The sequence below is a fragment of the Pituophis catenifer genome, unplaced genomic scaffold (genome assembly GCF_029215685.1).
Source record: "Pituophis catenifer annectens isolate HBS135680 unplaced genomic scaffold, rPitCat1.0.hap2 SCAF_4, whole genome shotgun sequence".
Classification (NCBI taxonomy): Eukaryota; Metazoa; Chordata; class Lepidosauria; order Squamata; family Colubridae; genus Pituophis; species Pituophis catenifer.
In genome coordinates, this window is record NW_027256884.1 from 39,969,557 (window position 1) to 39,992,831 (window position 23,275).

The 23,275-nt window shown below is 37.8% G+C and overlaps 1 protein-coding gene across 1 annotated transcript in view; it reads left to right on the forward strand.

Moving 5' to 3' along the window:
• Positions 1-23,275, forward strand: part of JADE3 (jade family PHD finger 3) — a 49,627-nt gene that overhangs the window by 12,972 nt on the left and 13,380 nt on the right. The window contains exons 2-6 of the mRNA XM_070943401.1: positions 14,763-14,822; positions 16,427-16,509; positions 17,817-17,974; positions 18,951-19,141; positions 20,578-20,789. Of these exons, the coding sequence (XP_070799502.1) occupies positions 14,774-14,822; positions 16,427-16,509; positions 17,817-17,974; positions 18,951-19,141; positions 20,578-20,789 (693 nt within the window). The 5' untranslated portion in view covers positions 14,763-14,773. The remainder of the gene's footprint in view (positions 1-14,762; positions 14,823-16,426; positions 16,510-17,816; positions 17,975-18,950; positions 19,142-20,577; positions 20,790-23,275) is intronic.

Genomic DNA, 23,275 nt, shown 5'->3' on the forward strand with positions numbered 1-23,275 from the left:
AATAATCTCCATTTTAGCCCCAGCAATGTCTCTTTTATCTTCCAAAGGCACATTATCCTGATTAATTTCTTCCTCTTTTCCAGCCAGCAAGTCATTATTATTCCCCAATTTAAAATCTTGAATAGTTTTTTTAATTATCTGTCTTAACAGTAAAAGATTTTAAAAAATCTTTTAAGTCCTTCGCAGTCACCACTTGTAAATTTGCTGACTCATATAATCCATCTTTAATTTCTGCCATTTTTCAATTGTCTCTTTATGTTTGTATTAATTCGGCTATCAGGTCATTAAATCCAATTATTTTCCACGCAAATTAAGGATGTAAGTTAGTTAAAATCAATACCACAGTCTTTTCCATTCCACTTCCACTTTAAATCTTTTTCTTGAATAACCTGATAGCTTTACCAATGTTACTGATGTTAACAAGGACTTTCACTTCACTTATAAATTTCGTTTTCACGCCCTAAGGCGCAATCTTTCCCTTTTTAAACGGAGTTAACATACAATACTTGCATTTTTAGTCTTCTGGATTAACTCTGCCAGCATCCAAAATCCATAGTCCAAATTCTTTATAATCTTTCTAGTTACTTTGCTGGTGTGATCGCGACGCTTCGGTCTGCTTATTTTTAAGCAGACTCATCCCGGTTCCGGAGCTCTTAAGGGGCTTTCAGGGAACTCTCACCCTGCAAACCCCAGGCTAAAAAAAAAAAAGCCTGGGGGTCTAGGGGAGCTCTACCCAGACCCTTCTGCTCTTCTCTCCCCCTTTTCCCTGGGGGAGAGTTTTTAAGCCGCTAGACAGCTAATTTTTGCTGTTCTAGCGGCTATACGGAGTCACGGGGCTGGAGCTCCTAAAAGGAGCTCCGTCGGCATTTTGCGGAGCTACCAGAAGTCCGGCCCAAGACTTATTTTTGGTACAACCACAAATCACGGTCTCCTGGTGGGCACCCATCTCCAAAACCACCTCAATCGTAACATGGGTGGCTGGCTGACCTCCTAGCAACGACCCGTCCATCTGCTTGAACCTTATGGGATGAGACAGCCATCTGAGTTCCACCCCCAAACTCTTGGAGACCCCCGCGCTTATCAAGCAGTGGGTGCACCCTGTATCCACTAAAGCGGTACAGTTTCTCCACCTCTGGGCCTCTACCATGATCAGGATTACGAAAGGCTTAATGGGCATACCATTGGGTTCGTCTCCACTTCCCCCTCGCTGCTGCTGTTTGGTCCTTCAGTTGGGTTTAGCATCACATCGCCTGGGTCACGAGTACAGCCTGTTGAGCCCTCCGTAATTTTTCTGGCGTGGTCTTGATACTTTTCCTGGCCATCCCCTGCCATACACTGCGGGTTCCTTCTGCTTTTTTCTGCCCAGGTTCCATGCATTCAGCTGCTCGATGGCCCGGTTTCCGCATCTGAAGCAGATCAGGGGTGGCCTAGCTGGCGCAGGCAGGCTTGGTTCCACTATCGGTTGGGGCTTTATAGCCGTGGGTTAGCTTCTTGAAGTGAAGCCAGTAGGACGGAACGGGGCTTTCTGATCCCAGACTGGCCCCTTCGACTGGTCCTCCCTGAACTCCACCCCTAATTCCGTAGCAGCCTGGTACCAAGCAGTCAGGCGGGAAGGCAACCCCTGGCATAGGCAAGCCTGCCATAGGTCCGGTCTAACCCCTCCCTGAAATGGTGTACTATCAACACCATACCTTGCCTGCCAGACGACGGAACTCTCGTATGTATTCTTTCACAGGCCTTCCTCTTTGTCGCACAGCCAGCAGCTCCCCCTCCGCCTGCTGGGAACTGGTTTGTTCCTGGAGGGAGGCTAAAAAGAGGCTGAGGTCCTCCAACACCTTGGTGTGCTCTCCATATTTTTTAATGGAACAATTTTCACTTTTGGGATAGGATACATATTGATGTATCAAACTTATATCTATCCTTTTCTCCAGAGTTCAAGGCAGAATATCAATGTGATATTCGTCTCTCTCTCCACTGGAAGAAATGGGCCCCAGAAGGTGGAGCAAAGGAATGGTGGCTGGGGCCTTCCAGGACTGGGAACTTTAGGGCCCCACCATCCACAGGTCCTGTGCTTACTTCTGATGAGCTTCAGAAATACTCATCTTCTCAGCATTGGTACCTGAGGTCCTCAGTATTGATGGCTGAAGTTTACAGCTACATACTCAGGCTAGTTAAAGCAGATAGCCATAATATGAATAGGATAGATGACTTAAGCCCGTGATGGCGAACCTATGGCACGCGTGCCACAGGTGGTACACGTAGCCATATCAGTGGGCATAGCAGCTCAGCTCTGGCGCGCATGTGCGTGCCGGCCAGCTGATTTTGGGGCCTTCTGGGCCCACCAGAAGTAGGGAAACAGGCTGTTTCCTGCCTCTGGAGGGCCTGAGGGGAGTGGGGAAGGCCCATTTTTCTTTCTTACCTGGCTTCAGATCCTCTCTGTATCTGCAGAGGGTGAAAACAGCCTTTCCCACTCCCTCGGAGGCCTTCTGGAGGCCTGAAAGGGCCCATTTCCCAACTTCCAGTGGGACAGGAAGTGACATTTTTTGCTGTCCCCAGCCTCCAGAGACTCCTAGAGAGGCTCTAGAGGCTGGGGACAGCAAAAAATGTCACTTCCTGTCCCACTGGAAGTTGGGAAATGGGCCCTTTCAGGCCTCCAGAAGGCCTCCGAGGGAGTGGGAAAGGCTGTTTTCGCCCTCTGCAGATACATAGAGAGGATCTGGAGCCAGGTAAGAAAGAAAAACGGGCCTACTGGGCCATCATGTGCCAGGAGCGTGGGTGGGTGGGTGTGTTGCGTGCACAGGGCAGGGCACATAGAATTATGGGTGTGGGCACACGCATGTGCAAGCCTCCCCCACCCACCCCCTCTCCTGGCACGCGATGGCAAAAAGGTTAGCCATCACTGACTTAAGCTATTGTGAGACCAAGAGGGTACTTCCAAGGCTTATCAATTTTTAATGGAACAATTTTCACTTTTGGAATAGGATACATATTGATGTATCAATTTCATATCTATCCTTTTCTCCAGAGTTCAAGGCAGAAACATAGATTTCCTTGGAGGAAGTTGTGACAGTTACTTTCTGTATTTAGATTTGGGTTTACTGTGATATATGTATTCTTATGTCTTCATAATCTGTCCAGATGCTTGGTATTTTTGTACCAATTACCTATGTAAAAAGAAATCAAGTGTTTTACTCTTTTTTTATTTTTTGAATTTTTTTTTTAAAACATACATAAAACCATCTTCAATTGCAAACAGTGTGTCAGTTGGTTACAAATCTTTTGTGCATCATTCACCAAATTCATAGCTTACAATTTACAGTTTACCTAAATTCTCATATCATCGACCTATTATATATCTATATATTATTATCCTCATTAATCATTTATTTGACTATGGCTATTTCTTCCCTCATTTATTCAAAATATTCTAAGATTTGAGTTGATTTTTATTATAACTTATGTGAAATATAACATAAAGATATATTATCATTGGATAGATTCAAGAGAAGATGTTTTAATCTTGATAAAGTATTTTTTGCTTCAGATGGATTTTGCCATAGAGATTTTTTTTTCCTCTAATGGCCTTCTTTTACACCTAGGATCAAATGTGAGTTCGTGTTTAGTCTTGAAACCTGACGCTCATTCAGTCAACATGTGGAAATATCACTGTGTTTTATTATATATGTATAGGAAGATTCTAACTATCAGTACTGAAATGGTAATTTTATTATTTTAACTATAAACATTGCATTTAATGAATAAGAGCGCAGCTGCTTTCAGACATAATGGAAAACCAATGTGCAGATCATTGCTAAGAGGCTGTTTTGAGCTTCTAGATGAGCAGTAGCAAAGAGATGCTTATTTGTTTTCGGTTTCCATTCAAATTTTGTTCAGCACAAGGCTTCAGCTTTCATATGATTATTGCATTTTCAAACGAGAAGTGTTTATGAAATAAAGTCTTCTTAAAATGATACTTACAATTTAGAATACAGGTGTAAAACTTGCGGCGTCATGTTGCCATCATGTGACGTATCGCAATATTTTTTCCCTTCGCAAAGGTGGGGTGGCATGGCCTGTGCATGATGCATCTGGCCTATGGGCCGCCAATTTGACACTCCTCATTTAGAATGATATTTGAATTGATTAGTATTTAAATTTAATGTGATTGATATTTAATTTTATTTATTAGATTTTTATCCACCCTTTATTACTTTATAATAATTCAAGGTAGCCAACATAGATAATACTCCTTCCTTCTCCTATTTTCCCCATAAAATAAGGTGACCAGATTTTAACATTGGTAAAGCGGGACACCCACCATTTTGTGGGCGTGGCTTGGAGGTCATGTAACTGGGTGGGCGTGGCTAGCTGGTCATGTGACCGGGTGGCCATGGCTATGTGTATAGAAAAAAGTCATTTCTGACAGGTCTTCACACTTTTGACTGGTCCTCACACTTATGACCATCCTCACATTTATGTCCGTACAGCATTCTTAACAACCATGTCACTCATTACACAACTGCTTCTCTTCACCACAGTGATAAGATAGGGCAAAAAACGTAAAATGTGAGGACAGTCGTAAGTTCGAGGACTGGTCAAAAGTGTGAGGACCAGACCAGTCAAAAATAACTTTTTCAGCCCTCTGAGTAGTCCATATGCATAAAAGGATACGGCAATAGAGAGAGATGAAGGAAGGGAAGGGAAATTAGAGGAGGAGTGAGGGTAAGAGAGGGAGGAAGAGAGGAGGAGAAGGAGAAAGGAAGAGGAAGTAGGGAGGAGAAGAAGAGGGGAGGAAGAGAAAGTAAGAAGGAAAGAAAAGAGAGAGGTGGTAGGTTTGAGGAGAAAGATTGCTGTACAAAAAAAAAGATGAAAGGGAAGAAAGCCAACCCCAAACAAATATAAAGATATTAAGATAAAGAATGAATTGTTAAACTTTAAAGAATAAAAGAGAACAAATATGAATAAATAGCAATAATTAGAAACACACATACAAACATACAATGTATTTTCTTTGAACAGAATATTTGGCTGGTTCACAAATTTAAACAGTGTTTAGTCATTTCAATTAAATTTACAATTTCTATATTTCCTTTTTGCCATATTTATTCCTCATCTATTTTTAAAAAAAACCAATATTACCCTTCATCCTCATCTCTAATCTTAATCAAATTCAATTTTTCCCTTCTATTCTATATTATACCCCTTCCCATTGTCATCTATTTTTATATCCATCCTCACATTGGTTAATTATGTAATTATGTAATACAGTTGTTTAATACAAATTCAACATTTTAATATAAATCAATTAGTTATATAACTATCTTTTTTGTACATTAATCAATATGAATATGAATATTCCAATTATTTCCATGCAATCCAATTTCTTACAAATCAATTAATTATATTTGTCAATAATAATAAACCAAATAATTTCCCCCATATATTCCTCCAACCACAACTTAACCATTCCTGCTTTCAACACAATATACAATTAATAGTATCTCAATTATTACAATTCCCTAGTTAAATAGAGCTTTTTTTCTTTTGTGTTTTAAAATCTTGAACTCTCCTTTTTTGCCCTAAATTTCCCATTGTTTGCAGTTTTGCACCTACCTTTTTTGGTGAGGAAAAAAAAAAGAAATCTATCTCTGCCTCATTTTGCCACGTTGCAGCAAAGACCCTTCTTTACTTTCAGTTTCGCTTTTAAAGCATAGTTAGGGGGAAAAAATCTCCAGCACTCTGCAGCTAGCAACTAGAGCCCTGAGCAAAACAGCTGAGAGCAAATCAGCTTGAGAATGGGGAAGCCGATCTAATCAACTTGTGCTAATTAACCTATGCTGAAGCTTTAAGGGGTTGTTTTTTCTATTTTTGCAGGCATCGGTCTACTCATTTGTTTTCTTTTAACACTGATCAGATGTAGGGCGGCCCTTTGAAGCCCCGCGGCAAGAGTTTAAACAGTTTTTTTTCCTCTAGCCATCAGCTGGGACTCAGGAGGCAGCCGGGAGCAACCCACCACTGCGCCTTGCATTCTTTCTAAAAATCGGGACTTTTTTTAAAACGCCACGGGACGCGGGACAAATTGTTCAAAAGCGGGACTGTCCCGCCAAAAGTGGGACATCTGGTCACCTTACCATAAAAACAACCCTGTGAAGTGGGCTGGACTGAGAGAACGACTGGCCAAAAGTCACCTAGCCAGCTTTCGTGCCTAAAGCAGAACTAGAAGAGAGTCTCCTGGTTTCTAGGCCAACATCTTAACCACTATATTAAATTGGTGTATTCTCATTTACTCATGTACTTATATTAGAAGATTCCAAGTAAGCATGAGAATTTCTTCATTTTTTGTTATGAGAGAAAATTATTGAACTGTAATGATAAAACTAGGATAGGGTTTTTTTTTTCCTGGTGGAGGAGGTAGTAGAATTTGGCTTTATTTTTTTGCTTCAGTGTTAGTAGATAAAACATTGGAAAATCTGAGAAATTTTAAAAAGTTGAATCAGTGAAAGATATGATTGAAAGTGGGATTAATGTAATTCATTTTAAATCACATAGTGAATATAAATAATCTGCTGTAAAAACAACTGATCTATTACATTTTTACAAAAAGAATAATTGCAAATTACTGTATTTCCAATACAGTACTGTGAATATTTATATGACTATATATAATATGATCTGCTCTTAATGTGTGATTTCCTTAGGCTTTGGCTATGACCATCAAAGTTTTAAACAGTAATTTAATCAAGTGATCTCCACATTCTAAAGTAGTCAACATATTCATCTGTCTCTTTAGTTGAGAAATGGCAGGAAGTTTCATGTAAGATCAGAGAGCTCGCTATAATACTTCAAAAGAATGTAATTAGCTTGCTTAATAGTATTAGTGTTGCCTAAATTACTTTTGGTTGATGGTTGCTGAATCTGTATTTAAAATCTATGCACAGCACTTGATAGTCTACTTATTAGCATAGACCTGTTTTGTTGGATATTGGTTCTAACTGATCAGAACTAAACATTTTTCCTTGTTGCACATGTAACACTTCACATGCAGGCAGGCACAGTTTTTATTAAAGATTTTAATTTGCAAAGAGTTATACAGTTGTTGCCCCCATAAAAATTAATTTTTGGTTAGGCATTTTAAATTCCCAATATAACTGGTATGGAACTATGACAGAATAGTTGGGATATCTGTCTTGTGCAGATAAATACAGTAAGCTTTACAAATGGAGATTTATTCAGGCTTCTGAGTTATTATAGATAGATTGATTCAACTGCTGGAATTTTGGAGTCTGATATTCAAAGCTTGGGATGTAAATACAAATAAAGAATTCCAATTTGTCATATTCATGTTTCTTCAGATATTCTAGAATCTAGATGAACAGTTATTCTGTCATTACTATTCTTCCATCTGGTTGAAATCTCTATCCTATTCACAGATTAATGAAGTTAATGTAAAATTGAAATGTTATTTTATTTCCTATTTCTATTCTAGGGGGAAATATTCTACTTGCTGCTTCCAATTTGTTAAATAGTAGAGCCTAAAAAAATCCATGTTTTATCTGCAGATTAAAAAAATCTCTGGTCTATTTTTATATGATCATTTAATTACTCAAAAAAAGCCACACATCCGTCTATCCATTTTATATGCCCATCTTGCCTGGAGGTGACTCTAGGCTGCCTACAGTCATTAAAAACCATTAAAACCTATTAAAACAATAAATAGCAGCATTAATTTAGTTTAAAATTGACAAAGATGGGTAGGAAGGGAGCAAGATGATATGACAGGGAGGTGTGGTTTTTATCATAGTTGGTTAACCACCTCCAGAATAATGTGCTTCCATTGTGGTCCCAGGTCAGTTGGCAAAGCCAGGTCTTCAGGTTCTTTTGGAAGGCCAGATGGATGGATATGGCTGTCACCTCTGGAAGCACAATATTCCAAAAGGCAGGAGCCACAGCAGAAAAGCCTCTTTTCCTAGACCTCATCTGGAATTCGTTGACCAACAGGGTCTACAGTATGCTCCTTATGCTAGCACAGGCCAATCCCATTGGGGTGAGATAATTCCTCAGATAACCTGGATCCATACCATGAAGGGTTTTAAAGGTGATAACTAACACCTTGAATTGGATTTGGAAGCAAACTGACAACCAGTATAGTTCATAGGACAATGGAGTAACATGGGCCACCCTAGGGGCTCTAAGAACTGTCTGCACCATTGCATTCTGCACCAGCTTTACCTTCTGGATACTCTTCAAGGGTAGCCCGATCTAAAGCGCATTGCAATAGTCTAAGCATGAGATGACCAGGGCTTTAGTATAAGGATTCCTGATCCAGGAAGAGTTGCAACTGGTGCACAACACAAAGTTGCAAAAAGCTGTTCTGGCCATGACTGCCACCTGCTTGTTGACAGGAGTCACAAGTTCAGGAGAACCCTCAAGTTGTGCAGAAGGTCTGTCTGGGGCAGTGCAACTACATCCATCCAGAACTAAAGATGTTAAAATCCTGGATCCCGAAGCTCCGTGTACCCAAAGCCACTTGGAACCAGATTCAGCCAAAGTCTGTACCCATGCAGACCCCCACAGCCTCCAAGCACTGCAAGAAGGGAGCATCATTTGGGTCACCAGGATGGAGATGTAAAGTTGAGTATCATTAGCATATTGTGTGCAGATGAGAACAGATCTAAATTTATTTTTTTTAAAGAAACCCAAAGACTGAACAATTAAAAATGCATCACAAACATGTAACTATCTAGAAAGCCTGCTCAGCTGTTGGAAAGGAAAATAGAAGCAAGCAGATATTTTTTCTGAACAGTTTCTTGAAACAAATCCAAGGAATTAAGTGTAACAATGGGGATAAGATCTTAAAAATGCTAGACCATGTGGTATCATGTGAGAATTCTTAAATTATTAAAATAAAAGAACCACTGATCTTTTAACAGAAAGTATATAATAACCCTAAGATCTGCCTAGGTGTCCACTGAAATCTGATTTTAAAAAATGGAAACGAATACTGGTACTTTAAATATCACTTTAAAGTAAACTATAAAACCATTAGTTTCTATAAAATTAATGGGCATATAGCAAAAAAATACCAATGTAGAAGAATTACCATGGCTTCTGCTAAGAATGAATTGGGATTAGCAAAAATAGCAATAGCACTGAGATTTATATACTGCTTCACAGTGCTTTTACAGCCCTCAGCATATTGTCCCCAACAATCTGGGTCCTCATTTTACCCCCCTTGGAAGGATGGAAGGCTGAGTCAACCTTGCTAATTTCTTGGAATTTTTTGAAATATGAAGCACACTCATGAAGTGTGCTTGCTTGCTTGGACTTTCAAAACGCTTTTCGAAAACACTGATTTAAAAAATAGCATCATGGAATAAGAGGAGAGATCCTCTTATAGGCAGCTAGTTAAATAAGAGAAAGCAGTAAATAACTACTGAACAATTATTGAAATGTGGATTAAGTGGTGAATATTTTCAAAAATTGAATCAAGAGATGTATAATTTATTCCTAGTAATTATACAGTCTGATTTCTCGCTTTTCTACCGAATTAATAATTGTTATTAGTCTCTGGGGAGGAAGCAGGATGAGGCTCCCTATTTTCGCTCGCCGCTGCTCCGGGCTTCGGGAGAACTCTGCGCTTTGCAGAGCCAGGCGATGGGACCAGACCAACTAACGAAAACTAACAGATTCTCTGAACAAGTAGGATGAAATCCGGACCTGGGACCCTAAATTGCAAGTATTTCCAATAACCCTAAGACTGACTTTAAAAGTAAAGAAGAGTGGAAGGGGGGAAAAAAGAAAGTTTAAAATGGCGACTGGCTGAGGCTTGAGAAGAAAGCCGAAAGTGAAAGTCCTTCCGTTTGACTAGTTCAATATGTTACAAAGTAATTGAGACAACAGCGCTGGTTAGAAGTGAAGAGAAAAATTCCTATTTCATGCTTCTTCCTTCTTAGAGACTTGATATTGATATTGTTTGGAGAGAAGTTTTCTTCTTTAAAGGGAAAAAAAATCTGCTTGTGTGGCAGGATGGCGTTAAAACTGACAAAGCGAGACAACCAAGCTGGGGGGGGGGCTCCCCCATTTATAAACCACATGAACAAGTTTTGAGCTTGCAGATGCAGAGGAGTGGCTTTAAAGATCTAACGCAATTTGTTCTGGAGGAGATGGCAAGACATGATGAGATTGTGAACCAGAATCTTGAAAAATTTAGACAGGAAATTAAAGAGTTGGTTCAACAAAAGTATGATAAATTCAAGCAACATATGATAAATTTCTTAGACGCAATGATAAAGATGGATAAAGAGATTAATTTAGAAATAGAGTCTTAAATGAAGGAAGTTGATCATAAGATTTATAATTTGGATAATAAAATACAAAGAATTGAAAATGATTTAACAATGATTCAAGAAAATAGCTCAGAAGTAGAGTCAAAAATAAAGGAAGCTGACAACAAGACTTACAATGCAGATAATATAAAACAAAGGATTGAAAATGAAGTCACAATGATGCAATTCAGATTTATGGAATTTGCGGTCAGAATTAGGGGAATACAGGAAAATAAAAAAGAAGATTTGAGAAAGATGTCTGCTGAAGTTCTGGCTGGGATTTTACAGGTTAGTCCTGAAGAGGTATCCTGTAAGATTGATAAGGCCTACAGAGCAAATTCTTGGTTGGCAAAGCAAAGGCAGTTGCCTAGAGATATGGTGATTTACTTTACCAATAAAAGGAATAAGAAATGATACTGTGCAAAAGTCTTTTAACTCCACTCTTGAAATGCATGGAAGGAAGATTTGGATATTTAAAGAGCTGCCGCCCAAGATGTTAAAAGATAGAAAGGATTTTGGATTTTTGGTGACTGAGCTAAAGAAACAAAAAATCCCATTTAGGTGGGATGCTCCAGTTGGAATAATATTGAGATATCAAGGAGAAAGATATCAACTAAATACTGTTGAAAAAGCGGAAGAATTTTATTATAAGGTTCTTAAAATGGATTCAACATCTCCATGTATAACACATGAGGGGAATAAAGAAAAGCAAAATCAACAAGAGATTGAAACCCAGGCTAAGCAGATGGAGGTGGAGGTAATGGAAAAACAACAAGTTACAGAGGCCTTTTTGGATGAGCCGCTTTTGGATTCTCCTTCAGCGGTTATAGTTGGATTACCTATAAATACAAGAGAGGCGGCTTTGGATTCTAATGTGATGACTTATCAAGTTACAGACCAGCATGGAAATCAATCAGTTGATATACAACTCATAGAAAGGCAACCAGGATGGAGATCTAAGCCACAAAAAGTTAAGAGAAGAAGCAGGTCCTACAAAAATAAAAACTTTTAGACTAAACAACAGTGTAATGCCAGTTACTTAAGAGACGATTAAATACATGAAAATATAGCTGAGGCAAAGTATTGGTTTATACTATTTTGAGGAGAGTGACAGATCTCTTCAGTGCTGTACTTTTGGGATGTGGAAGATGGCCTTAAATTGAGTGGATTGGAACTTTCTATTCTGGACTCTTTGACAAATGGATTACATTTATGCTGAGCTACAAGGCAAGAGAACTATGGGATTGGGGCATGCAGAAGACCTGGTTGTTCCCCTTACACGGTGGTTGGAATGAATAATCTAGATGAAAGACATTACAAAAGACACTATATGGAATATAAATATAAAGTCACTCAGGTGGTTTTTTGATATATGAAAACATTTATTATTGATGGGGGCAGATGGTAATTGAAGATACCGAACATACTGTTGGAATTAGAATTTGATGTTACCCTAACATGGGTGATGGAATTAACAATCCAGTTGAAAGACATTACAGAAGATATCATATGGATTACAAGTTTAAAGTCATTTGAGGATTTTATTTATATATGGAAATATTTTTTTTTAGTGGTATGGGCAGAAGAACAAAGATATTGAAAATATTATGTATGGTAGACCTGTAGGAAAGTGGGTGGAGATAGGTTAGCTTATTGATTGTTTAGTTTAGGAAACGGGATGTTATGTTATATTAATATACGTAAAAGATTTGAATTAAGATATATATATATATATATATATGTATGTATGTATTTGAAATAATTATTATTAACAGGAATCAGGGGAGATAACAGGGGCAGGTCCTGAGAATATTATATGGGAAGAGTTTGATCCTGTGACTCCCAAAAGCGTGGACAGGATACTGAGCACACTGAGTGCGGCCACATGTTTATTGGACCCGTGTCCCTCCTGGTTGGTACTGGCTTCCCAGGAGGTGACGCGAGGCTGGTTCCAGGGGATTATAAATGCTTCTTTGAGTGAGGGTGTCTTTTCCGCCACCTTGAAAGAAGCGGTGGTGAGGCCCCTCCTCAAGAAGCCCTCCCTGGACCCGGCTGTGTTAGCAAATTATCGTCCTGTCTCCAACCTTCGCTTTGTTGCGAAGGTTGTTGAGAGTGTGGTTGCACGACAGCTGCCTCAGTACCTGGATGAATCGACTTATGTAGATCCGTTCCAGTCGGGCTTCAGGCCCGGGTACAGCACAGAGACGGCATTGGTCGCATTGGTTGATGATCTCTGGAGGGCTCGGGACAGGGGTTGCTCCTCTGTCCTGGTCCTATTAGACCTCTCAGCGGCTTTTGATACCATCGACCATGGTATCATGCTGCACCGGTTGGAAGGGTTGGGGGTGGGGGGCACTGTTTTACAGTGGTTCTCCTCCTTTCTCTCCGACCGGTCGCAGTTTGTGTTGACAGGGGGGCAGAGGTTGACCCCGAGGCCCCTTGTATGTGGGGTGCCGCAAGGATCGGTCCTCTCGCCCCTTCTGTTCAACATTTATGTGAAGCCGCTGGGTGAGATCATCCGTGGTTTTGGGGTGAAGTACCATCAGTACGCTGATGACACCCAGCTGTACATCTCCACCCCAGACCACCCCAATGATGCCCTCGAGGTGATGTCCCGGTGCCTGGAGTCGTTGGCCCTCACAGATGGGGTTCGCAACTTGGGCATCCTCTTGGACTCGCGGCTGTCTTTAGAAGAGCATATGGCGGCCGTGGCCAGGAGGACTTTTTATCAGGTTCGCCTGATTCGCCAGTTGCGTCCCTTTCTGGATCGGGACTCGTTATGCACGGTCACTCACGCCCTTGTCACCTCACACCTGGATTATTGCAATGCTCTCTACATGGGGCTCCCCTTGAGGAGCACCCGGAGGCTCCAACTGGTCCAGAATGTGGCTGCGCGGGTGGTGACAGGAGCAATGTGGCGCTCCCATGTGACCCCCCTTCTGCGCGAGCTGCACTGGCTCCCAGTGGTCTTCCGGGTGCGCTTCAAGGTTCTGGTTACCACCTTTAGAGCGCTCCATAGCTTAGGACCAGGGTACTTACGAGACCGCCTTCTGCCACCAGTAGCCTCTTACTGACCAGTTCGCTCCCATAGAGAGGGGCTCCTCAGGGTGCTGTCGGCCAAACAATGTCGACTGGCGGCCCCCAGGGGGAGAGCCTTCTCTGTGGGGGCACCTGCCATCTGGAACGAGCTCCCCCCGGAGATACGGAGGATCCAAGACTTACGCATCTTCCGCCACGCCCTAAAAATGTTTTTATTCCAACAGGCTGGTCTGGCCTAACTCTCCGTTTTAAATTGGGTTTTAAATTGGGTTTTAAATGTTTTTTAGATAAATTGGATGTCTTAATTTGTTCTTTGAGCCTAAATTATTTAATCTGTTTTTAATAGTTTTTTAACTTTTGTATGTCTTTGTATTTTATTCTGGCTGTTCACCGCCCTGAGTCCTTCGGGAGTAGGGCGGTATACATATATGAATTATAAATAATTAATTAATAAATAAATAAATAAATAAATAAATAAATAAATAAATAAATAAATAAATAAATAAATAAATAAATAATATATGCATGGGGAGGAGGAAATGGATAGATTATGAGTAGAAATTGCTAAATCAGGATTTATTATATAATTTTACAGTTGAATGTTGCTTTGAAATGTATAGTATAAGGGGGATATAATAATATTGTTAGAAAGAAAGGGTCAGCATATGGTGGGTGGAGTAAAAAGGATGGTAAAGTATTATATAATCTGTTACTAATTTGGGTTTTATTTTGGAGAAGCCACAGGGGGAGGGGAGGGGGAGGGGGGGGTTAGGGAGGAGGGGGGGAAAAGGGGGAAAATCTGTATTTGAAATAATTGTTATTAACAGGAATCTGGGGGAATTTACTTTATCTTAATGTGTATTTTAACTGATGCAGTTGGTTTAAATGGATGCTTTAATACAGTTTGCCTGGACAGTGTCTGTAAACAATGTTATCTCTTGTGACCCAGAATGTTAACTTCTCTGTTGTTGCACCTGGACTCTAGAACAGCATTCCTCCCTCCCCTCCCCCCCCCTCCCTCCCCTCCCCTCCCCTGCCCTGAGATCTGCATTACCATTATCTTGGTTTCATTCAAATAGAACCTTAAAACATGGGTTTTCCTGAAACGTTCGGTAAGATTGGGGGATGAGTCCCTTGTGGCTATGCAGTATGATTGAGAAAATATTTTTATTCTTTTGAAATGTTTACTATTTTCTGCCTTATTGTTCTTAATTTGATTTTAATACTGTACACTACAGTTACTTTGTTATTAAGCAGCTATATACATGTGATAAATAAATAAGATATCTTTGTATTTTATTGCACAGCAAAACTAATTCTGGGTGCAGAATTAAGGCATCTGGCTGCATACTTCCCTTGCAGGAAGAATTTTGCTAACTGTTTGTTTTCACTCTATAGGATGCGTCAGGATGAAACGCCACAGGCATCTAAGCAGCAGTGACAGTTCAGACAATGAAAGTAAATAAAGTGATCTAATCTTCCTTTGATCTGTAACTCTTCCTGTGGTTTCTTTCTTTGGTTTGAGGGCAAACTGTTATACAGTTTAAAGAGAATTGCATTTTTTGTCCGATTTCATTTCCTTTTGTGTGCTGTGGTATTTAGTAATATCAGAGAGGATCAAAACAAAATTAGAAACATTACAAAGTGAAGTTAAATGTAACTATTAAATGCAGTTTCTTCAGAGCCTTTGTAGAATGTAAAAAGCTGCATAATTCTAACAGGTTGCATGTTTTCTAATATGTAATCCTGAAGCTTCTGTTTTCCAAAGGAAATTTGCTGGTTTACCCAGAAATATATATACCCAAAATATACCCAGAACAGTACTTTATAGATATTCTTGTTTATGGTTAATGAATCAAGATGTAGGGAAGTCAAGAATTGCTAGTTTGGAACTATAGAATATTTCCTTTCACTAGCCATTTACCACTTGAATCTATAACAAAAGAATGATTTTAGGGCAACTTTTACCTAATTGTTTATCTGCTTCCTAACAATGGAAATAGTTATGATTGCAGCAGACAACATTGTTAGAACATGGTGCATATTTCCGATAATTTTAGGAAATTTAAGTATATGTTGGTCTAATTTACATTTAACGGTAACACAATTTTTTTTGTCGTCTAATTTATTTGAATATTTGAACTCACTTCGGACAATGAACTGTAGTGTAGTTCTGGCAAAATACCAATGTTTGAAATAGAGGTTTGATGCACCAATTAAGGCTTCTTTTATTATAATTTGCTTTCTGAAGCTGGTCGATGACTCATTTCTGATTTGTGGAATGCTCAAGCCTCTTGGCAGTCAATTGAGATATAAGCCAAAAATTTTAAAAAGGCTGAACTGTGCTCTCTGGCTCTTCCTCTTGAGATGTTTTTTTTTCCCCCCTTGCTCTGCTCCTCTCTGAATTCAAGGAAGAGTCAGGCCCCTAATTTCCAAATCTGAAGGCATATATGCATGCCTTGCCAAAGCTGAACAGAATGCCCGGTTTACAGAATGAAAAGTATAAATGAATATGAATATCTTTGCCCCTCACACATAGTTGCAACAAACCACAACATCATTCCTCACAAACATATTTTAGAAAAAAAAAATCACAAATCTCATGGAAGAATAAACCTTTAAAATGCAGACAAATGCATATTCCATTAAAAGTATCCAGAAACACAAACATCACCTTTCCCCCATTTCATAAATAAAAATTATGCACATATTGTCGTCATCTAAAATATACATGTCTGCAAAAATTATATTTGAGAAAATTTCCCATATACCCCAGGGTATGGGAAATGTGTTGCCAGATATGTGTTGCCTTTTTTCAGCGAACATAAATTGATATTTTGATATGTTTGGGTTATTTAGAAATTCTTGCTTTTGTACTTCTACAAAAATTAGATGAAAAATCAGAAATTGAGCAAAGAAGGCAGTACATTTTTTCTTATCTGCAAACGTTACTATGATTTATTAAACAAATATTTAATAAATTTTGCTTTAACAGTCTCTGTTGTGGTCAAATTTCAACTTTCTTCCTTTTCATTCTCTTCCTTTTTTTGCTGTTCATATAGGTCCTTCTACTTCTTTCTCCTTTTGTTCTAAATACAGAAGCAAATCAAAAACACCAACAAATGAACAAAAGAAGCCTGCTGAGGTAAGATTTTATTTGATTCATAATATTTTACTATTATACCTAAATGTTTGCTTCTTCATATCCCAATATTTTTGTTTACTGTTGAATATATATTAATATGAATGAACGATCAATTTATTTAGACTTACAATTTATAAAGTTTATTTCAGGATACTGACAGGTATGCCAAACTAAATGAAAGACATTGGTTTATAGTTGCTGCAAAAATCATCATAAAATCGGGTCAGTCACGGGACCAATCCATTTTGCGATGGTTATGACTTCTAACCTTAATGGACAGGCTCCATTACAGTTGTAACTTGAGGACTATCTGCTAGTTGTAAAGTTCTGGGCTCAATTCAAAGTTCTGATTATAAGTAAATGGCAAGCACAGGATAAAAGGCACTGCCTTATCAAGATAAAATCTGCTAGTCCAGTAAAAATATTTTATGATGATGGCAAATCCTCTCCCATAGAAAATTCACAAGGGCTTGGCAAGACAGCAGGGCTTGTCTGTAAGAGCTTGCATGTTATGGCACATTGTTCTTTTTTGAGGCCTGTGCAACACCATTCCTTGTACAGCTGCCAAAACAGTTTTATTCCACTGTGCTTTGAATCTTGTTAGATTGATTGTTTTGGACACACATCTCCATGCATTGTGTTGGGATGGTTAATTATTTCCTGTTTACTTTTGGTTTTTTATTTTTCTGGTTGCATGCTCATAGATTGGATCAACTTATGAAAATATAAATAAATATTACCATATTTTTCGGAGTATAAGAAATTAAGGACTATAAGACGCACCTACCTTTTTGGGGAAAGAAAACAACAACAACAACAAAAAATCTCTCTGCCTCACAGCAAATTGCCTCCTTACAGCAAACAGCCCATTTCAATTTCAGGTTCAGCACATCCTGATTAGCACAAGCAGCTGATTGTCAGTTGGATCGGCCTCCTAAAGATCAGCTGTTTCAGGCTGCAGGGATTGCCATAGCCTATTGCCGCCTCCGCACGCTCCATTTTCCGGGGGGGCTGGCGGGTAGGCGGGGCTACATTTGTGTATAAGATGCACCCAAATTTTCACCCTCTTTTATGGGGGGAAAAAGTGCATCTTATACTCCGAAAAATATGGTAGTTATATTTCTTGTGCTAAAATTGTAATGCAGAGATAGTAAAAAACAAACAAACATTAATTAGGATGCCATGCTTGCCACAAGCTTAATCATGTGGTTTTGAAGGCTTTTTTGTGTAATACATTAGTAGATTTTTATCATTAAATTTAAAAAATGAAGTTTTAATGGATTATTTATTTCTCACTGTGCCTTCAGGTGTTTCGAAAAGACCTCATCAGTGCCATGAAACTCCCAGACTCTCATCATATTAACCCAGATGAATATTACTTGTTTGCAGATACATGGAAACAAGAATGGGAAAAGGGTGTGCAAGTCCCTGCAAGCCCAGAAACTATTCCCCAACCTTCTCTCAGGTATTTCTGTTAAACATGTGTGCCTTAATAAAGCACATAATTTTTGTGCTTCCATCCCAAGTAATATTAACGTCTTACTATCTTATGATGGTTATCAGCTGCAATATATTCCATTTTGTAGAAATAAAACATGTATTGCTTCCATTTTTAGTAAGCAGAAAATAATAAAAAATAAATGAAGGCAGTTTTTAAATTTTAACCCAGAGGGAGTGCCGAGAAATGCTGTCTGATAAGCAGAACTGACTGCAGCAATTTATACAGTTTACTTCAGCAGGTCTTTTTTGCAGTGGTTTTTAGGTCAGATAGAATTTCTGGTGCTTCCAAAAAAAAAAGCATTTTGTGAAATCTTTGGGCTGTTGGCTCCCTTCTTCCAAGCACCTTGTTACTGCATGTGGCCTATGGATGTCTAAAAAACCATCTTTGTAACCAGTTTGGTCTGCAGTCATATCCAGAAAACCTCTGAATGCTAATCTTAATTCCATTTCATCTAGGCATGCCAGGGTAGTTCTATTTTGACAGATGACACCTAAACAGACTTAACAATTCTAGATGATAGGATGTACCAACACCAGATCATTACAATCCTTTATTTATTTTATTATTTCAAAGCTGAACTAATGTTTTTGTATGTATTTAATGGCCATAATTCAAGGCAGATTTTTAGGAAGTACTTCTCTTTATGGTAATTCAGTATTGATTTTGCTTATGTTACGTTTTTGTTTAAGCATACTATTGTCATTCAACCAGCATCATTACTGGTCCTGGTTGAATGAACCAACAAATTGTTACCAATCAAATAAATTATCCATAGGTGATTCTTTGGTAAATAACAATATTATGAAAAATTTAAAATTGTGAACACTCTGTCCTTTGACTTAAGGGTCCTAAGAAATTGAATACCTTGTCATTGTTACTTGATTTTCAAAAATTCTTCCACCAGAGGATTTGTAGCTCACTATAGTGTTTTGCTGCTTAGAATTGTAGCAGAAAAAGTAAAGCAAGTACTTTATACAAGGCCCAGAAAGTACATCCGTTGTTCAAGCCAAGAGTCTGCTGAACCTGGGTACATCAACATTGTAGAATTGGCAGAATCAATGTGTCGATATGACTTGGATGACATGGATATCGTCTGGCTTCAGGAAGTAAATGAGGAACTTGCTGAAATGGGTGAGAAAGCAAAAGTAATAATTTGTTCAACATTTGATAATGTAACAAATGTTCTGAAATAAAATATACATACACTGATATTTGGTTTTATCATTCTTTCCCAGTACTATAGGTTTGTAGAGTTTTAAAGAATACTGGATAATTTCTGATCTGTTGAGTCATCCTTTCAGAGATATTTCCTTACCAGATTCCTCAATGCCTTCAGTAATAACAGAACTTCTGTTGTACTGCTTCATTGGAAAAGTTGGGATATATTTGGAGATGTATCTGTCTTGAAAATAGTCCATGTTGAATTGTATAGCACATCCAAACAGCACAAGTAATGTTTTATGACATTTTGTATTGTGTCATAAACTGTTGTATGATAATTTTTAGAACATAACATATTTTATAAAATTTGCCAGATTTCAGTTCCACAGGCTTCATGGGTCCCAGATTTTTGACACATTCTGTAAGTTAGCCCATATGAAGTACCTTGGTTGAAAACATTTTATCCATTTCACCCAGTTAATAGTTACAGAAATGATAGTTTAGTAGTATATAGATCTAGAATTTGTTTCATATGTAAAGATGTTAGCATGAACTGTAAAATTAGGATAAGTTGTACTAATAATATATCATCTAGCTTGAAATTAGTGGCATCCAGTAGAGTACATCATAATTCTTTACAATCATGTGCTTAAAAACCTATTTCGTTAGTTTGCAATAATGCAAACTGATGTAGTAATGCACAATTCTGATTTTTGCATCTGTTAGTGACAAGTTATTTTAATGAGATTGCCTCCTGACTAAAGCTAAATTTACCTGCATTTATATCTGTCACAAACGGCCCTTTTTCCTCCATTCCTAATTGGAAAAGTCTTTGGGACTCAAGGCAGTGTTATAAGGCACAATAAGATTTGTATAAGGGAGTCATCTCTCTTTATAAAACCAGAATGTAAGCTTGCTGAACCCCTTAAGTGGAGTTTAGAAAATATCTACTAAATGTAGATTGGCCTAATTTGAACCATATATTTTATTATTATTTACATGAAGTTTCTTAGTTTATTGGTTAGAAACATAGAACAGTGAATTATCTCTGATCAGGTCAGATTACAAATTAAAAAAAGAAAGAAATATCATGAATATCGTGTATTGGGGGGGGTTGGCTCAAGATAGAACTCCTTTGTCTTCTACTGCCTTTTTTAAAAAAAATCTTCCCCTGATATCATATCTTCTTTATTATTTTTGGCATTGTTTGTGGTTTTTTACCTTTCTTCCCATGATTATGGTAGAGAACAAAACTAATTCTATATTTAAGAAAAACACCACTCTGATAAGCTCATGTTAAAGTAAAAATCAGCATCATTATGCTTCAAAAATGAAAGATTTGAAGAGACTTAATTGGGGCAATATTCAATGTACCATTTTTAATGGTAATTTTTACCATTTGGCAGGATATGGGCAGCTTGATGAAAATACCATGGAGAAAATGGTAGAAGTCCTGGAACGTCACTGTCATGAAAATATGAACCATGCCATTGAAACAGAGGAAGGGCTTGGTATAGAATATGATGAAGATGTAATCTGTGATGTATGCCGATCTCCGGATAGTGAAGATGGAAATGATATGGTGTTTTGTGATAAATGTAACATCTGTGTGCATCAGGTTTGTTAGGTTTAATTCTTTGCCAATATAAATGCAACATTCAGCCTTTTTTTTTCAGAGTAAGGATTTTTAAGTAGTTTTTGAAAATATGCTAAGTATAAGGAAACATGAGATTTTGTTATGTAGTCAGATGACCATTACGTATAATACAGTGGTACAGTATAAGCTCTGTTGAATCAGTAGCTTTGGACAGTTAATGGTAACATTAGCAAAATGTTACTCCACCCTGAGTCTTCGGAGAAAGGCGGCATATAAATTGAACAAACAAACAAACAAATAAATTATATATATATATATATGTGTGTGTGTGTGTGTGTGTGTGTGTGTATGTATGTATGTATGTATGTATGTATGTATAAAATGTTACTGAGTAACAAAAATATATTCTGATGAAATCTGCCATCAGGAAATATCTCTGATAGAGGACAAAAGAAAATATTAGCAATAAAAGGAGAAGACTCCAAGGATCCAAAATTTATCATAGAAAATATAAAGATTATTATGAAACGTGAAAAATATGAACAACAGCATGAATGAAGTGAAGGAAAACTTACAGTAAATCATTGATGTAAATTGTCATAAAAGAAGGGATGTTATGACAAAACAAAATTTTAGAACAAGGGGAACAATCACATTTTTTAAAAACAAAAAACAGGTGAAAATATTCAAAAATGTACCAGGAGAAGTCAGGAGAAAAATTTGAAGTGCAAAGAAAAATTGATAAGTGATAGATGTAGTGAAACTGAAATATTGGAAGCTAAATATATGCATTAAAAATAAATGAAATTACAGTATACACAAACTATGAATATATTACATACCTGGAAATATACCTGGAATAACTTTTTGTATTGTACTGTATTGTATTGTGTTTGTTTGTTTAGCTGTTTTATATAGGTTACATTTGGGATATTTTACAATAAAACAGATAAAAGACATAATACAAAAATAGAAACACATAGCAGCTTCTATTAACATAACTAGAATCAGTTCCCTCACACACCTGGGACTCCACACTCAGATACAAACCCAACTTTTCTAAGTCTTACAAAAGGCAAGCAGAGTCAGGGCTAATTTGATCTTTGTGGGAAGATGTTCCAAAAGGCAGGCACTATAGCAGAAAAGGCTTGCCTGGACCCCACTAGCTGAAATTCCTCAGCTATTGGTACCCAAAGCCTATCCCTTGCCAGATTGGATAAATAACCCAATCCCAAGCCATACAGATCTTTAAACAGAACTACCAGCACCTTGACTTGTATCTGTGAGCACACTGGAAGCCCAGTCTAAGACAAACATACAGATGTAACGAATCTCTATGATAGCCTTGGTGAGTGATATTTTTAAATGTTCTTCCAAACATAAACAAGAGGATTTTTCAGAAATGTGAAATTGTTTTGATAACTTGGATTCAGGAATGTATTAGGTAGCAGGAATGTTCTTTTTAGCATATGAAAAAGTAGTAAAACGTTGTAGAGATATGAAAGTGGATATTTATTTGTATTGAAAATTGTATGGAAATGCATTTAATTTAGTGGAACTAAATATATTGAAAAAGACAGGGTTGGATGGTAGAGACACATGCATCGTTATGAATTTATATTGGAAACAAACAGCAGTTTTTAAAGTTGAAAAAGAAGAAAATTATTTCAGAGATTATGTGTGGTAAGAATGTGCATTGCCATTGTTGAACTTTAAATACGGTACATTCTGAAGTTATTTTCAAAGAAGATTCAGAAGCATGCCAAGAAGATACAGTAATAATTTATTCAGATACTGTTTTATTAGTAAATATTGAGCAATGTTTGCAAATGTTAATCAAAATTTGTGGACTAAATATAAATCAGAAGACAATAAAAGTAATTATTATAAATAAAATCTCTGAACTAAGTATTACTGTACAGAAAAGCACATGCTGAGGGTATAATGTATAAAATACAAAAATGACCAACATCCTAGCTAAAAAAATGTCTACATCCATGGTTAAGCAAAAGTACAGCTTTTTGGACAAAAACATCAAATAACAAACAGCATTGATTATTGCTGACTGTTTCAGCAGGAGATGGCACTAAAAAAAATAGTGCATTCAAAGTATTCAAACAAAGCATTCAAATCCAACTTTCAGTTACCTCACTAGAACTTCTCGTTTCCATCATTGGAAGTAATAATTTCATCCTACTATGTGCACGTTATCTCACTTTATGTGCAGTCTGCAGTTCAGGTCATCATACAGGGCATGGGTGTCAAAATTGCCGCATTACATTGCCATCACGTGACATATCGCAATGTTTTTTCCCTTCGCGGATCTGGGGTGGGCATGGCCTGCGTGTGACACATCCTGCCTGCGGGCCGCCAGTTTGACACCCCTGATATAGGGGGAGGAAAAGAAGTATTAAAATTGAGTCAAATGTCTGCTTCTCACATCCTTTGCAATATATTTTTTTCTTCCGTCCTTGAAAGGATAGAAAATATGCTGATACAGAAACATC